At 39.8% G+C, this 18,031-nt stretch overlaps 1 protein-coding gene across 3 annotated transcripts in view; it reads left to right on the top strand.

Annotated features, from left to right (window-relative positions):
* The first annotated feature begins 4,265 nt into the window (after positions 1–4,265).
* The window catches only part of USPL1 (ubiquitin specific peptidase like 1), a 38,682-nt gene continuing 24,916 nt past the window's right edge, over positions 4,266–18,031 (top strand). The window contains exons 1-4 of one of the 3 annotated variants that reach the window (XM_047078385.1): positions 4,266–4,372; positions 7,643–7,808; positions 8,332–8,460; positions 15,065–15,710. In XM_047078385.1, coding sequence (XP_046934341.1) covers positions 7,710–7,808; positions 8,332–8,460; positions 15,065–15,710 — 874 coding nt within the window. In that variant the 5' untranslated portion in view covers positions 4,266–4,372; positions 7,643–7,709. The remainder of the gene's footprint in view (positions 4,373–7,642; positions 7,809–8,331; positions 8,461–15,064; positions 15,711–18,031) is intronic. The other 2 variants (XM_047078394.1, XM_047078404.1) reach the window with 2 other exon arrangements.

An 18,031-nucleotide genomic window follows, 5' to 3' on the forward strand; every position in this document is an offset into this window, starting at 1 on the left:
TACATACTTCTTTGCCTAAAACAAGGTCCCTGCATATCCATTTGCTTCATCCACAGCTCAAAAAAAAAAAAGAACAGTCATTCAGGTGATATGATTTAGTTCATATGTTTACTTTAGAACCAAATAGGGTACAGACTCCACTACATGACTATACTATACTGCCATAGAGAGCACATAAGTCAAAGTGGATGGAACCCTGGCAATATACTGTTGAGACCCTGATCCATCAATTTTTTTGTTACTGGTTGCTAAATAACATAGTTTACCAACTATGTCACTATCCCAATAGACCTGTGCCACTGTTTAGGGAAAAGACATATTCACATCTGTGGAAACCGATGAATGTACAAAGTTATTCATTGCACAGTGCTTTTACTAAAGACCAGGAAAAAACCCTAATGTCCAAAAGGAAAGGGCCGATTAAGTGATACATCATACAGTGGAATATCATGCTGCCATAAAAATGAATAAGGAACCACTTTAGATAATGACATAGAACAGTTTCTAAGATAAATGAAAAAAACAGGGTACATACACTGTGCACAGTACCATTTACATACAAAAGGGGGGGGAATATATGTAGTATTTATTTGCTTATATACATGTGAAAGTTTTTTGGAAAAAAATATAAGAAACTGGTAGCATTGGTTGCTTCCTAGGGAAGAAACTGGGACAGGAGTAGAAGGAAGACTTTTCACTGCATATTCTTTTTTACCTTTTTAAATGTGAACCATGTGAATCTATTACCTAATCTAAAAGAAAATACAAAATTTAGATCAGCACCAAAGTAGTTTGAGATGAAAAAGGATCATGCTCTTAATGTTAAACATTTGCAAAAAGTAGGCATAGTAGGTAGAATATTGGAACTGTAAGTGACCATCTATTCTTTTTTTTTTTTTTTTTAATTTTTTTTTTCAACGTTTATTTATTTTTGGGACAGAGAGAGACAGAGCATGAACGGGGGAGGGGCAGAGAGAGAGGGAGACACAGAATCGGAAACAGGCTCCAGGCTCCAAGCCATCAGCCCAGAGCCCGACGCGGGGCTCGAACTCACGGACCGCGAGATCGTGACCTGGCTGAAGTCGGACGCTTAACCGACTGCACCACCCAGGCGCCCCGTGACCATCTATTCTAAACTCACTTTATAGATCTGGAAACCGAGGCCTTGAGAATTAAGCGACTTATGTGAGGTCACATAACAAAAGAGTGAGGATTAGAAATCAGATGTTCCAAGATCTACTCTACAACTCTTCTGTATCATACCGTCTTCTCATTTTGTGTGGGCAAAATGGAAACAAGTCTAGACTACATAAAGGGTCGTCATGTTCTGTCTAAAATTCAGAGGCTAAAGTACAAAATAACGTCAACTCCTCAGACTACTCATTTTTAGTGTGGCCTTGATGTGGCGACACTTACAAATAGGCCGTGCATATCTTCATCACTGCACATACTACAGTATGATAAATGTACTGTCTTTATCCTATCTCAATTGAATCCACTGAGGGCAAAAACTAGAGTGTCTTCTTTTAATTTTCTAAATTTGCAAACGCCTAGCACAAGTATAACTGCCAAAAATAGTAATATAGGTTTACATTCCCTATCCAAAACCCAGGGTCTGGATATATTTTAGAAATAACAATTCCTTGAAATTTAAAAATGTTACAGGATACACATAACACTTCCCACACCAGTGGTCAAGGGGAGCACCCCACAGTCAAACATATAACCTATTTCCTCAGCAAAACATATGGGGTAAAAACTATGTATCACTTTTCATTAGCTTGGGTGATATTTTGTTACCAAATTAATTTTCTCTCCAAGTTTAATACGTTTTTGGTTTGTGCAGCCTCCTGAATGTTGGAATTAAACAGATTATAGACTGCACTCACAAAGGTGCTGCTAAAAAAATAGGGTTAGTTCCTTCAACTCTCATCTTTTTTGATGAGATCAGAACGACCAATCACAGCAGGCAGCTTTTACATCCCAGGTTTGGGCTAAAGCTCCTGATTAAGGAATCCAATCCAGCAAAGGGGACAAAACCTGATGCTATGAAAAGAAAACATTTAAAAGAGAAGAAAGAAAATCCTAATTGTACATTATATTCCTATTTTGGCTGTTCACTAATAAAAGCTTCCTTTAATCACAGTGTGTTAGTTTTTAAATGGAAACACGTTAAATACAATTTCTGTACCACATTGCTGACCAGGAGATTGCTTTCTACTGAAAGGTAACTGTACTCTTTCTGGGACCAGTGTACATAGAAAGAGGCATTCCAAACACATTCACAAGGAAGAAGCATAAATGTATTTAATTTTTTCAACCTGGGACTGCTACTGTACTATAACTGAAAGGAGGGTTTCTTCTAGTCAACCTCTCCTAATTGTCCTTATTAGCATCACTCCTTTTAGAAAGTCTTGCAGAACTTTTTCTACCTTTTACAAGGGGGAAAAATTCTGGAGTCAAATCTGTATATCTAAAATCCTCTTTTCTTTCCACAACCCAAGCCCTACATCCATTTTGTTTCTGTCACTATTACATATTTTTTCCTGGCAAAAAATCAAATTTGCACTGCAAGACTATAAATCAACTTCACAAACAACGTTTCATTGATATAATTCAGTTTGGCAATGTTGATTTTTCCATCTTAAAATTGTAGCTACAATTTTAACTGAATCAATTGTTTTGTTCAACTTACGAAGTTAACAATTCGGCAAGCATTATTTACAAAAAAAAAAAAAAATCCTGTATTCTATCCTGAAAATGGAAATAGCAATGGTGAACAAGAAAAACGCTCCGAGTTTGTCTATTATTTCAAGAAGGAAATACTATGTTCTATTTTCATAATTCATTTAAAAAAGAGAAAACTAGTTAGATGTTACAACAAATATACCAGCATATTAATAATCGAGGACAACAAGAAAGGTAAGCAAAAATTAACCAGCCTAGTTTTCAGTCTGGAGGAAAAACAAACTCCCTACTGGATTTCTTGGCCATATGCATTCATAAGTACAGACAACTAAAATCCTTTTTACTGAAGAATTTCTCGGTATAAGGGACTTGTTTCCTCTATACCGCCCTATCAAAATTACCAACATTATTCTAGAATATAGTTACTTAGTTTGAAACCACTAAAAACATCCCCCCCCCCCAGCCCAAAATGCTAACGGTGGTTACTCTGTCACGACAGGGTCACAAAATCCAAACTGTTACTCTAGGTTACAGAACCAGTCGACCAAAAGGACTTCTAGAATATGCTGCCCCAAGATTCAGAATGCAACTCAGAAATAGCACACGCGGTCACGATGTCCCTTAAGCCACATGACCTTCCTACGAAAGCAGAGCCTTAAACTTATCAACTACAGGAGAACTATCCTTTTCTCTTAAGTCCAAGCAAGGCAGGGCAGCTAAAATGAACGCAGCAGGGACAGATCGGCTGCTGACTAGCAAAAACGGGCGGTGGACAGCAAAGTCCCTGTGCTTTGGCTACTCCCCTTACCGTTAGAAGATCTGGGAGGGAGGAAAGGAGAAACACCCCAGAATCCTGGCAGAAAAGCCCCTGGCCTCGAAGATGGGGTTTAGGGAGACAGGGAGGGGCAGCTCCGTGTGTGGTGACCCTTTGTGAACACACACTCTGTGGCTGCTCGGCTCTCACCGAGGCTTTAGGAGAGCGGACTACGGGGGCCTTGCGCGGCCCACAGTCGTCGTGGAGACCGCAGCGCTGCAGGGACGCGCCGGCCGACAGGCTCCATTGCACCCTCCGCCTCTGCAGGCTGGGGAGCCCTTCCCTCGCCCCACCACCCACCCACCCAGGTCACTCTCCGCCGCGTCGACTTCCGACCCGGGCTCGCGTCGGCCCGGGCGCAACGAGGTGCGCGCCACTCTCTTTCCTCAGCGTAATCCCTCCGCTGCCGAGCGCGCACTAGTTTTAATCACGCCCCACCCCCTGGTCGCCGGCGTCACCTCCGCCACTCGAGCGCTTTCCAGCAGCTTCCAGAAACGTCGCCTCCCCAAACCCAGCCACTCACAGATGCCGGGCTCGGCAGCCACCGGCCCCGCCCCTAGCCGTCGCCGCGGCTGAAACTGCGGCTGCGACAGCCGGGCGGGCAGCCACGCCTCTGCAGAGGCCTTCCGGAAGTGCTCCCGTTCTCACCTTCCCCGCCACGCTGACGAACTTTCAGGCCCCGCGCCGAGCAGGAAGGGGAATTCTTTTGCCGCGGACTCAAACCGGAAGCCGCTTGGCGAGCGGAGAGGCCGGTGGGGGAGGAGCGGGCCGGGGGGAACGTGGGTTGAACGTTGCACGGGGTGGTGTGGACCCAAGCTGGAACAGGAGTTCGGACCGACCCGGTGTGAAGAAGGAGCGTGCACGCGGCAGGTAAGGGAGGAGAGGAAGTGGTTTCCTTCAGCTCCCGAAGTAGGGAAGGGGGCACAGAGCTGGGGAAAAGGGACTGCCGCTGGGGGGGTCCGCGCGCTGAAAGGTGGGCTAGGCTGGGAGAGGGAAGGGGCTGGGGACTGGGCTCGGGGGGGAAGGGTTGGCGATTAAGGTAGAGAGTTACTGATTCGTTTTGGCTCAGAGAGGTAAATGCTGAAGAGAAACCAGAGTTGTTTTGTGTTTCGTTCTTCCAAAGAGCGTGGAGATGGGGAGGGTTAACGGAACCTTGCACCTTGGGTTTCCAAGGTTTGGTTTTGAAACTGACAGGTCTTGGTCCTGTGCGTCTCTGATTCTGGAGGGCCGGGCACCCAAAGCCGACCCCAGTCCTCGGCTTCAAGTTTACTGTGGTCTTACCTTTGACAATTCATGTGCTGAGCTCTCTTGGTCTTGGAGGGCAAGCTCAGATGTAAAGTTTGAGGCTCTTCTCGGGAGCCGCTGGTTCTCTGGGTTTCCCCACTGTGCACCCGGGGCTGTGAGAGAAGCTTAATTGCGTATCTTTCGGCATACCCAGGGGCAACTTTACATATTCTTTGTGCTGTAACTGGGTTCATACTGGGCTAGGCATTCACACTGGGGCTCCTGGAGTATCAGTGGCTCACCGAAATAATGAAAAGAGGGAGTCAGAAGGAAGGTGCTGAGGTTGAAGTGGAGGAGAGGAAGGTAAGACTGGAAAGCCGGGTTGGTCGGTCTCAAGTGCAGTGAGTTTTAAGGTCATAGTATTACCCTTAGGTCCACACTGAACTGTTTGGACTTTCCTACAATCAGGTTGGGGTAAATGATTTTAAGTTGAGCCGTGACAGACTCAGACTTGTTTTATACTAGCGTTACTTTGGCTGCAATACGGAGTGGGGATCGGATGGAAAGAGGTGGGATTTGAGATGCTTCCCAAGAATTGTCCACAGGATTTGGGCAGGAGGAAGTGGGAAGTGAAAGTTTAGAGAACCACTCGAATTTTCTAGTGTGTGTATTTGGAAGGATGAAGATGCCACAATCTAGGTGAGATACAAGAAAGAGGAGCAGGTTATGTTTGTAGCGAGAACAATGGAGACCATCATTGAGGGCAAATTAACTTGCAAGAATCACCCCCAGGGTTTTGTGTATGAGACAAAGTAAATTGTTTTTGAAAGTCCTGGATAGCTCACCTCTGCTTTTTTTTTTTTTTTTTTTAATCGGTTTTCTTTTGCCAGGTTTTGCATAGCCAGAATTTCAACCACCAGCCTATCTGCTTGTCCCATTGAAATGTTGGCTGCTGAGATCAGGATCAGAGCAGATTTGAAGGCTTCTTATTTTTACTTTTATAATTGAGAGAGAGAGAAAAAACAAAACAAAACAGGCCAAAAAAGTTTTTCTAGATCTCACAGGCAGATGGAAATTTTCATTAAAAACATCTCATTCAAGGATTATAGCGTACCAGGTTCTACCAGTTTCTTTTGAGAATAGTGCAGAATAATACAAGATGGGCTCCATAGTTTCTATAGGGTAAAGTATAAAATTAGCACCAAACAAATAGTAGTTAAAACGTATTGTGTGTTCAGGTGCTAAGCATTTTATATGTATTTAATTCTTGGAACAAACCAATTTTACAAATTTCTGAACCCAGATCTGCTGTTGTAAAGCCCATGCTTTTGGCCATTCTGGAACCATAAGCAGTTGGACTCTTTTCTGCCTAGTTTGTTGCCTTTTGTAAGTACGTTATGAATAGAACAAAGCAAAAATGATAAATTTGTGTTTTCTTTGAGGAGCTTATAAAGTAAAAGCACCAAACTTTTATCTTTTTTTTTTTTTTTTAGAAGTTTATTTATTTATTTTGACACAGAGAGAGAGAATGCAAGCAGGGGAGGGGCAGAGAGAGAGAGGGAGTCAGAGAGACAGAGAGTCCCAGGCAGGCTCCGCGCTGTGAAGCGCAGAGCCAGACTTGGAGCTTGAACTCATGCACCGTGAGATCATGCAGTGAGTCGAAATCAGGAATCGGATGCTTAACTGGCAGAGCTACCCATGTGCCCCTTACTTTGATCATTTTGGCAGTGGTTCTCAGTGGGGCAGTTTCGCCTCCCAGGGGTCTTCTGGCAATGTCTGGAGACTTTGTCACAACTGAGGAGTAACACTGGCATCTAGTAGGTAAGAGTGAGCGATGCCGCTGAACATCGTACGGGGAAAGGATAGCCTTCACAACGAAGAATTATTTGGTCCAAAATGTTTATAGTGCTGTGGTTGAGAAGTCCTGCCATATCAATATATTTCTTTAGGAAGAGGGAATTGAGATTCACTTACACTTTTCTTCTTAAACATTTTTATTTTTGACGTTATTCCTCGGCTTGAAAGACGTGTAAACTTTATATATCTGGAACAGAATAGTGTCACTGATTTTTAAAGTGAATCTGCGAGCCACAGTTTCCCAGGAAATGGTTGTCATAGAATGATGAATTCTTAGATTTGGGAAAGACTTTTGCTTGAAATTATTTTACAACATCCCTGCTGTTCTCTGCTATAGGTCTTTTGTATCTGGTTTCCCTATATTTTAAACACATATCTAAACTACTCTTAACAATTATTTTTTCCTTCTACTGAGCTCCAGTCTCATAATTTCAACTTTACTGAATGTGATTCTATTCCATGAAATTAACACTCAAACCAAGCTTGTTAAATACCTAATTTGTACTATTACAGAGTTAACATTTTTGTCGGGTACAGTTCATTTATTATAAAATAGTATATTGGTGGAAACTCAAAAAAAATAGCATTATCCTCTTGGTGACCTGTTCTTGGTGGTTGAAAGCAATAGGAATTTATGGGGTTCTTTTGTCTCTGTCAAGCAATGGCACAAAAGATCCTGAGTCTTTAAAGCACCTTCTAATATAACGCTGACATACTTGTTTCAGATTATGCATAAACTCTACGAACTTGAGTTTTCAAACTCTGGTCAGTATAATTTGCTTTAAAGAATAGTTACCTTCTTTTGTAAGTTTTAATAAATTTGCTTACAAGTAAGTCTGAAACTTGGTCCTGTTTCCAGTCTGCCCTCTTCCAACAAATTTGCCAGGTTTCTATGTATCGGTTATTTGATTTCACGTCAAGATTACAATTTTAGAATATGTTTATCTTAAGACCTATGGTTTCAAAGTATATTTAATATATATACATCTTATAGCATAGCTCTTTTTCAAGGTAAATAGAATTTTTTATTTAATTGTCTATTGACTTTTTTTTTTCCAGGGTTCATTGAAAAATCCTTAGTGATATTGACATGTTTCAAGTGACATAAATTAGCCAATGACTCGGAATGATGGATTCCCCGAAGATTGGAAATGGTTTGCCAGTGATTGGACCAGGGACTGATATAGGGATATCTTCACTCCACATGGTGGGGTATTTGGGAAAAGTTAGTGAACTTATTTTTTGCCTCAGTGCAAAGTTGGGTTTTTTCCTCCTTTTTTTAGAGATTTAAATTTGGTTTTAATTTTCCAATTAACTTCTAAAAAATTATATCTTCCACGGAAATCTTAAGCAATGGCGAAAGATTATTTTAATGTGTTTACCTCTCTGTGTTTTATTGGTATGTGAAAGTAGAAATAGAACATAGACCTTGTGGTTTATTATTCTCTGAAAATATGGAACATACATTTTCCCTGGCAGTTGACATTACTTTTTTCTTGCACATAAAACTGATGCTATTTTTAGCACTTAAAATTTAATGTTTAAAACTATAATACATTTCTTTTTGGAATAGTAGCTGTGTTTTAAGCCTATGTGCTTTTCTTTTATTTGCCATGTTTAAAATATCTAGACAGAACACTTCCAGGTGAAAATTGTAATTTTTTTCTGGTTCCTTTTTCGTTTGACTTTTTGTAATTTGATATAATTTAGGAATGTCTATATTTTAATTTACTTTATTTCTTTTTTAGAATTATGATTCAGCTAAAGTCCCGTCAGATGGGTATTGTCCTGCTTGTAGAGAGAAGGGAAAGTTAAAAGCCTTAAAGACTTACCGAATTAGTTTTCAAGAATCTGTCTTTTTGTGTGAGGATCTGCAGGTAAAGTATTAATCTTAGATAGTATCAAGGTTTTAGCTTTTTGCTTTTTTCTTCAGTATTTATATTTGTACTCGTTTTGTATCTTTCAGAGTGTACATTTTTAATAGATAATCAGAGTTTCTAGATCTGTCCGGTGTACAGTTTTAAATATTTTGTGTTATTTTTCCACTTCAGTTATTTCCCTGGGGTATTGCATGAAGGTATTTGTTTTTATTATCATTAGACTTAATGAGGAGAGAATCTACATTTCAAGATTTTTTTTTTTTTCCATTAACCTTGTGGGGGTCCTTGTTAGTTGTTGGTATATAATATAGTCTTTCACCTCTTTGGTTTATAAACTTTGGAACTTACTGGAAAAGTTATTAATTGAAAGTCCTTAAGGATCTAAATATCTTTTAGAATTAATTATAGACTTCATTTCCAGTGGTACAGCTTTTATATAGGAGCTCATTAAACTCCATAATACTCCACATTTTATTGTACTTGACAGTTGGTGAAATTGTTCTCTACGTATTTAGTTCTCAAAGTTTTGCAAGGTAGATAGTTCCATTTTATGATTAAGAAATCAGATACAGAGGGTTTGGGAACATAAGATCTTCCTAAAGTAGCAGAACTGTAATTGGAATATAGTCTTTTAATTTCAGATATGTTTTATTCCAGGTAAAGTAACAGTTCTTCAGAGTCACTTGGAGTACTTTTTAAAAATTTCTGGATCTCACACCCAGATGCTCATTTGGTAGAGTTGACCCAGAATTTTATAGTTTTGTAATTTTTAGGGTGAGGCTGATGATCAGCCAAATTTGCAAAATACTAAACTAAATCACACTGTTGGTGATAGATACTTTTGCTGGGTATAACTTGAAGAAAATCCCAGGCATTCTCACAAATAGAAATAAATTTCTTTTTGCATTTATTCAGTAATTTTTTTTCGAGTGTCACCATATTGGCATTGTTCCAAAAGCTGGGATACAGTGAAAAGGCAAAAATTTCTTACCTCAAGAAGGTCATATTCTAGAGTAGGAAAGAAAATCAATAAGTAAGTTATATTTTTTGTGTGTGAGGTGATGAAAAGTGCTGTGGGGAAAAATAAAGCCCAGGGAATGGAATGTTCGGGAATGTGTAGTTTGCAATCTTAAACAGAGTGGTGAAGGGAACTCTTCATTGAGAGACATTTGAGCAAAGACCTGAAAGATGAAGACAAACAAGCCATGTGGGTATGGGATGAACAAGCTTTCCAGGCAGGGAGAGTAGCAGATCGAAGGCCCTGTGAGGGGCGGTGGATGGGGGGTGCCTGTGCATGTTCTACTGCAAGGAAACTAGCAGAGCTGGATCTGAGGGAGTGAGGCAGAGTACTAGAAGATGGGTCAGAAAAATAATGGGGAAGAGGTTGGACCCAGCAGGGTCTTACCAGGCTTTTACAGTGACTGAAATGAAGAACCATAGCAGGGAGTGACGTAATCTGATTTACATGTTAAAAGGATCATTGTGGCTCCTTTGTTGAAAGTATCTGTAATGGCCAAGACTTGAAGCAGGGAGACTAACTAGTTGGAAGGCAATTGGAGTATTCCGGGGGGGGGGGGGGGGGGGGGGAGCAAGTAGTGGCTAAGGTGATGAGACATGATTGGATTATCTACATATTTTGAAAGTAGATCCAAAAAGTATTGGCTGAAAGATTGGGATAGATACATAGTAGGAGAGAGAGGAATCAAGGATGATTCCCAGATTTTTGACTTGAATAATTGGAAGAATGGAGTTGCCAGTCACTGAGATGAGAAAGACTTTGGGAAGACGAAGATTTTAGGGGAAGATCAGGCCAGCACCAAGTCAAACGCGAGACAGATAATCTGATATTGAGGGTATATGGAATAAATGGTTGGATCTGTGTGTCTGCTATTAGATGGAGAGTGAGGTTCGATAAATTTGGGAGTCATCAGCATGTATATAATTGAACCATGACAGTGGAGGAGTTTACCTAGAAGTATGGGTAGAGATTCAAGGACTGAGCCCTGTTATACTCCAGCATTAAGAGTGTGGGGAGATGAAGTGGAACCAGGAAAAGGGTGAGAGAAATAGACAGTGAGGTAGGAGTAAACCCAGAAAGGAGATAATTTTGTCCTGGAAGTCAAGTGAAAAAATATTTAAGAAGAAATTATTTACTTTCAGTGCCAGTAAGAACTCAATGAGGATGAATACTCACCATTGGCTAGTGTTGTAGGTCATTGAGGACCTTAATGAGAATAGTTTGGGTAAAGTATTAATGATAAAAGCTTGATTGCAGTGAGTGATAGAAAATTGGAGAGGAAGAACAGAAATCTAGATGTGAGGTGGTACCTGGAAGAGGAAGTTTTTAAGTTGGGAGAAACAACGGCATGTTTGTATGCTGACTGTATCCAGTAGTGAGGGGAAAATAGAAAGTGTCATGGAATTGCTGGAGAGCTGCTCTCCTTTGAGCAGACATGGGCTCTGTCGCACCATTAGAGGGCTTGATTTTAGGTTGGACGGCTTATCCTAGCAGCGGACTATGCAGAGAGTTTACTCATTAGCTGGCTCAGAACAGAGTTGTAGAATGGTGAATATTGAAGAGAGAAAATAAATCTTCCTAGAAAAAAACTACTTTTTCCTGCTCTTCCAAACAACGTATAATATTTCAGTAGAGTTCTTTAACCACAGACTACCATAATGGAGAAGTCCGTGTCCTTAGGACATTAGGTTTGGGCTCGTAAAGTTAGAGGTATTTGCATTTTTAGTTTTGAAGCATTCTTTTTAAGTGATGAGGAAGAAAACATATAACCAAGAATATTAAGTATAAACTTTGCAAATATAAAAAGAGAACTTTAAAGTAATTATTATCTAAATTTTAGAAAATGTTCTAATCAGTAAGAGCCTGGTATGTTTTATGAGGTAGATTGGTTTACACCAGGAGTCAGCAAACACTTTGTATGACACCCACAGGCTAAAAACGGATTTTTAAATGATTAGGAAAACATGAAAAGAATACTCTTTTGTAATACATGAAAATTATGTGAATTTCAGATTTCCGTGTCCATAAATAAATTTTATTGGAACTTAGCTATACCCTATCATTTTTGTATTGTCTGTGGCTGCTTTTATATTATAATGGCAGACTTGAGTAGTTAATGACAGACATTGACTGGCTTACAAAGCCTAACATATTTATCTGGCCTTTGACGGGTAAAGTTTGCTGATCCCTGGTCTAGAAGACCTTTGAATCAATTTGTTAATTTCTGTAGGGTTTTATTATAAAATTTGGAGTCCACTGAACATTCTGCTTTCCGTTGCCAAATTGTAAACCACATGGGAAACCCCTCTTGATCAGAAGTTTCTTGGTTTGAAAACAGCACTAATATTCAAACTCTGCTTCCAAATTAATAAATTGAAACTCAAGTTTTTTCAAACTGTAGGGAGTTTTAACTTATCTTTTCTCTCTTTCTCTCTTTCTCTCTTTTTTTTTGAGTATTCCATTATTTAGTCTTTTATTGGAACACTTATTTAGTTTATTTTTTTAAACATGAACTTTATAAGGCTCTTAAGTCTTTAGTGTTAAGCCATCAAAAAACTCATTTTCCTGGTTTTTTTTTTCATTTGTAAAATGAATGTAAATTATTATTACTTTTTTTGTAAATTATTTTTATAACTTGTTTCTGGCCATACCTTAAGATAATTTTCCAAACGTAAGGTAGTGTGCAATGTTTTCCTTTTTCTGTTTTACAGAATTAAAAATGGGAGTCTGTTTAAGCTACTGAACAAAATCAGTGAAAGAGGCAGCATTAGATTTTGAATGCTTTTACATGGTTGGGCTAGATGGAGAAATTAGCACTCTGTGTATTGTTTTATGACTTTTCCCTTTTTTTGAAGACAAGCCAAAAACTTCTGTGGCATATTAAGACCTAAAGTTGACGTATAAAAGAGATAAACATCCAAAAGCATTAATTTATAAGAGGGAAAAATCAGGACAAGGACAAATTATGTTTTAAATTTGCCCTATGATTGGACCACAAATTATAGATTGAAAAGTCAGTTGAGATATTTTCAAATAATGTAGGGGGGAAACCATCTAGGCCACTAAATTTTGCAGCCCCAGGGCCCTTAATGGGTTTGTTTTTTTTAAGTTTATTTATTTTGAGAGAGAGCAGGAGCAGGTAAGGGGCAGAAGGAGAGGGAGAGAGAGAATCCGGAGCAGGCTCCACGCTCAGTGCAGAGCCAGACGCAGGGCTCGGTCTCACGATGGTTAGATCTTGACCTGAGCTGATATCAAGAGTTGGACGCTTAACTGAGCCACCCAGGTGCCCTATGGTTTATAGCTTTTAATTAAGAAGGGGTGCTGGTAGGATGTGCACAACATTATTTTAACTCTGTTTGAGACCGATTAAGATTTTTTAGTTTTAAATTTGTTGTAAATTTTTTTTTCATTTAATGTAAAAAAAAAAAAAACTATGAATTTTACCATCTTAATCATTTTTAAGTGTACAGTTCGGGAGTGTTACTTATATTCCCGTTATTGTGCGACAGATCTCTGGAACTTTATCGTCTTGAAAAACTCAAATTCTGTACCCACTGAGTGACAATTCGCCCTTTCCCTCCCCCCACCCCTTGGCAGTCACTATTCTACTTTTAGTCTGTATGGATTTGACTACTTTAGGTACCTCATGTAAGTGGAATCATACTATATTTGTCTTTGTGACTGACTCTTAGTCCTCAGTGTTTATCCATGTTGTAGCTTGTGACAGATTCCTTTACTTTTTTAGGGCTGAGTAATATTCCACTGTATGTATATACCACATTTTCTTAGCCAACTGAGCCACCCAGGCGCCCCCCCCCCCAACTATACCACATTTTCTTTATCCATTTGTTCATTCATGGAAATTTGGGTTGATTCCACCTCTAGGCTATTGTGAATAGTGCTGCAATGCATAAGGGTGTGCAAGTATCTCTTTGAGGTCCTGCTTTCATTTTTTCTGTATATATATACCTGTCTATAACTATGAACATATAGTTGTTATCGCTTTTAAAGTGTTCTCTGTTTTGTGACATACAGTAGGATTTAGGAAATAATCTCAGGGCATGAAGTTGAGAGACAAGTTGTTAGTTGATGGTGAGTGCATTACTAGTTGGTAACAGAAGAATCCAGAACTTATCCTATTGAACTAAAGAATTTCCTTAGTACAGTGTTAATGGCGTTCACTTGTATAGAAGCAGCTGTACTTTAAATGAAAGCGTTTAATGCATTTCAGTGTCTGTTGCTCAAAACCTAGTGACTAAAAAAACTTAATGGCTTTACTTATTCCTCATGATTCTGTGGGCTCCCCAGGTAGTTCTTAACACTTTACCTGCTGTTGGCTGGGACACCTAAAATGTCCACATGGCTGGTGTCAGTACTGTTTGCCAACAGGGAACTCCGCGTAGGCAGTCAGCCAAGATCTCAGTTCTTTTCCATAAGGGTTTCTCCGTGGGGCTACTTGGGCTCCCCACAGCATGATGGATGGGACTTCTTTAAGAGAGAGTGTTCCAGAAGGAGGGTTCCAAAAGGACTAGCCCAATGAGCCTATACTTACCAGGCTTCCACGTGCATCATGCTTGGTAACATCCCATCTAAGCTGGTCACATGGTTAAACCCAGAGCATTATGTTGGGGGGACTGACCCTATCAGGGCGTGAATACCAGGTGGGGTAGTTCTGTAGCTCATTAGAGGCCACCAGGGTAGCAGTTAGCATGCTTGTGTAGAAGAAGGCATTTTAAATGACACATAGTATATAGATTTCTTGAATTTGTTTTTTAAAATATTTTGCTAGTTTTCAAACTAAGTGATTTGTCTACACTTTTGATATTTGGCTGAAATTGTGTTAATACATAGTGAGATTTGATGAAGTTGTTAAAATTCACCCAGATTGACTCTTAGATCCAGTAAGGATGTAAAATTGATAATGCTGATGTGCTTTCAGATTAATACTGTTTTATTTTTTTTAACATTTACTTATTATTTTGAGAGAGTGCAAGTGGAGGAGGGGCAGAGGGAGAATCCCAAGCAGGCTCTGTGCTGTCAGCAGAGAGCCCCATGCAGGGCTTTATCCCATGAACCACAAGATCATGACCTGAGCCGAAATCTAGAGACGTTCAACTGACTGAGCCACCCAGGCGCCCCTAACATTCAGTTTTAAAATTAAGAGACACAGAAATTACTCATGCAGCTTTTTTTATTTGAAAACACTTTTCCAGTTTGTAATGTTATGCAGTGTACCTGCCCCAAAAGGAGTAACACTCATCATAGAATGTTTCTTTAAATTGTTGAAATTGTTAATTCACTCAGCATTAGATTTTTTATTAAAGCAGAAAAATGTATGTTTTCCTTGTTAGCTTACTCTAGTGTGGATCAGATTAAACCCTTGATTGTTCAAATTAGGGAAGATTAACTCTTTTGGGGGCCAAAATTTTGGTTAAATTCCTAGGCCCTTTAAATTTAGATTGATAAAATTATATTAATGCTGAAATTTTATACATACATTTCATGACATAGAAACTGTAATATAAAACTTGAGCTTATTTGACTTTTTTTTGTAGTTTTTATCATTTTATTTTTTCTTTCTAGTGCATCTACCCTTTGGGCTCTAAATCACTTAATAACTTAATTTCCCCTGATTTGGAAGATTATCACACTCCAAATAAGTCTCAAAAAAGAAAGTTCTTGGAAACCAGCTATAAAGATTCACCTCTTTTAGCAAATGCCAAAAAGACTAAAAATCACACTGTTACTGACGGTGAGCAAGGTTTGAACAGCAAACGCGATGGAGAAGCGTATGGTGAAACCTCGTCAAGCTTACCTGATTCACCACACAGTGGACCACAGCGCCCAGACAGGACAGTTGGTTCCTTGGAACAGAATGAGAGTTTGGAGGCTGATGTTATTGACATGGCTGCTGAAGAAGCTCCTACTACAGTTGATGTTTCTGGAACTGGAGGGATTTCCCCTCACAATGAAGGATGCACATCTGAACTGGAAATGCTGTTGGAGAGCAAATGTACGTCACTTTGCCAGTCTTCCAACGTCCAATGGAAAAATGCTAATGCTCTCTGTTGGTTAGACTGTATTCTGTCAGCACTGGTGCACTTGGAAGGGTTAAAGAACACTGTGACTGACCTGTGTTCTAATGAGGAATCTGTGTTCTGGCGGTTGTTTACGAAGTATAATCAAGCAAGCAAGCTTCTGCACACCAGTCAATTGGAAGGAGTTAAAGGTTGGTAATAATATTTTATTTCTCTATTTATTTTCACATGTTTTTATTTTTAAGAGGGAGAGCGAGTGGGGGAGGGGCAGAGAGAGAGGGAGACAGAGAATCGGAAGTGGGCTCTGCGCCGATGGCAGAGAACCTGGTGCAGGACTTGAACTCCCGAATCATTAGATCATGGCCTGACCTGAAGTTGGAAGCTCAACCGACTGAGCCACAGAGGTTGATCTTCAGTTTTGTCTCATCCGTGTGGAAAAGATACAGATACACATCACTCATTATCCCACCACTCCCCCCAAATCTCTATTCTCAATTAAGGGCATATATAGTTTTTTTCTTATAAAATAGGATACCCATAAAGCCACCTCCCAACTCAAGAAGAATTAGTATATTCTCGATTATTTAACCTCCTATGTGTTCCTCCCCGTCCCACCCTCCATCTCCCCTAGGGGAAATCATTATTCCCAAATATGGGTTACCATTCCGTTTTTTTCTTTTATGTATGTAGTGCTAAACAGTATATTGCCTACTTTAGTTTGTTTTGAACTTTACACAAACGATGTTGTACGGTATGTCTTCTGGGGCCTTGTTTTTCTTCTTATAAAGATTTATCTACGAAGTTGGCATGTATTGGTAGTTTGTTATTTTTTGTTGCTATAAATTTACATTTTGTAAATATATCAGTATATTTATTCATTCAACTGTCGTTGAGTTGTTCTTTGCCATTGTAAATACCTGGGCTCATCTAGAGAGTTTCTCTTGAGTATACCGTAGGAATGGAATCAAATCTGAGCTCAGATTGACAAGACAATGGCAGATTGTTTTCCAAAGTGCTTGTACCAGCACTCCCATTAACAACGTGCAAGAGATCTTCCTTATCTTCCCGATCCATATATTCTCCCTTGGTTATTTTCACATTTAGAGAATTTTGCTATTTGATGTAAAATGGGTTGTCGTCTTGATTTGCCTTTCCCAAATTTTATTTTCATTCCAGTTAACACAGTGTTACGTTAGTTTCGGAAGTACCGTAGGGTGAGTCAGCAGTTCTGTTCATCACCCCGTGCTCATCACTCCTTAGTTCCCTCACCTGTTTAGCCCATCCTCCAACAACCTCTCTGCCTTTCCCAAATTTTAAAGAGGTTGGGGGCGCCTGGGTGGCGCAGTCGGTTAAGCGTCCGACTTCAGCCAGGTCACGATCTCGCGGTCCGGGAGTTCGAGCCCCGCGTCAGGCTCTGGGCTGATGCCTCGGAGCCTGGAGCCTGTTTCCGATTCTGTGTCTCCTTCTCTCGCTGCCCCTCCCCCGTTCATGCTCTGTCTCTCTCTGTCCCAAAAATAAATAAACGTTGAAAAAAAAAAAATTAAAAAAAAAAAAAAAAGAGGTTGGACAGCTCTTCATGTGTAGCATTGATCATATGTTCCCTCTTGTGAAATGCCTGTGTCTTACCGCTATTTGTTCAGTTGTCATGTTCTTATTTGTTTGATTTCTATGGGTCTTTGTTGTTATCTTTGTATCAGGTATGTGTTGCTAAATCTCCCAATTTGTATCTTGTGTTTCCCTTTTCTAAAGATATCTTTTGTACAGAAATTGTTAATCTTTCCTTTTGTAGCTAGTAATACGACATTTAAAAGGAGTCATTCCTTTTCCCAAGATCAGAAAGTTATTCACCTATATTTTCACTGAAAAGTCAGAAAGATTTGTGGTTGACATTGAATTATTTTCAAGTTTTATTTGTTTATTTGGAGAGAGTGCGTGCAAGCGGGGAGGGGCAGAGAGAGAGGGAAGGAGAATCCTAAGAAGGCTCTACACCAGCAGCGCAGAGCCCGACGTGGGACTCAAACAAACCCACAGTCTGTGAGATCATTACCTGAGCCGAAACCAAAAGTAGGATGCTCAACCAAGGGAGCCATCCAGGCACCCCAACGTGGAATTTTTAATTCAGCTAAAGTTACCTTTTGTGCATGATAAAGATCCCCTTTTCCCCCCATTGTCCAGCTCCGCTTTTTTCTTCAGTTTACCTGCCAGGCCACCTCTGTCATATAGCCGTCCATTTATTTGTGCAGTTTTGTTTTCTTGGTTACTTTGTCCTTGTGTCAGCACCACACTCTTTTAATTATTGGGGTTTTTTAGGTCTTGCTGCCTGGAAGTATAAGAATCCTCATCTTTATTCAGCTTGGTTTTGATCATGCAATGCAGTCTTTTATATAAATCTTACACATTGTTTTCCCAAGAATCCTCACCTTTTTCATCTTGTTTTTGGTAAATGCAGTCTGTTACGTCAGTCTGATACATAGTTCCCCCACTGTTGACCATGTTTCCGTCCCTGCACCGA

This window comes from Lynx rufus, unplaced genomic scaffold, assembly GCF_022079265.1.
Source record: "Lynx rufus isolate CCGP_SWC_20201006 ecotype Redwood Valley unplaced genomic scaffold, mLynRuf1.p SCAF_1, whole genome shotgun sequence".
In the NCBI taxonomy this organism is placed as follows: Eukaryota; Metazoa; Chordata; class Mammalia; order Carnivora; family Felidae; genus Lynx; species Lynx rufus.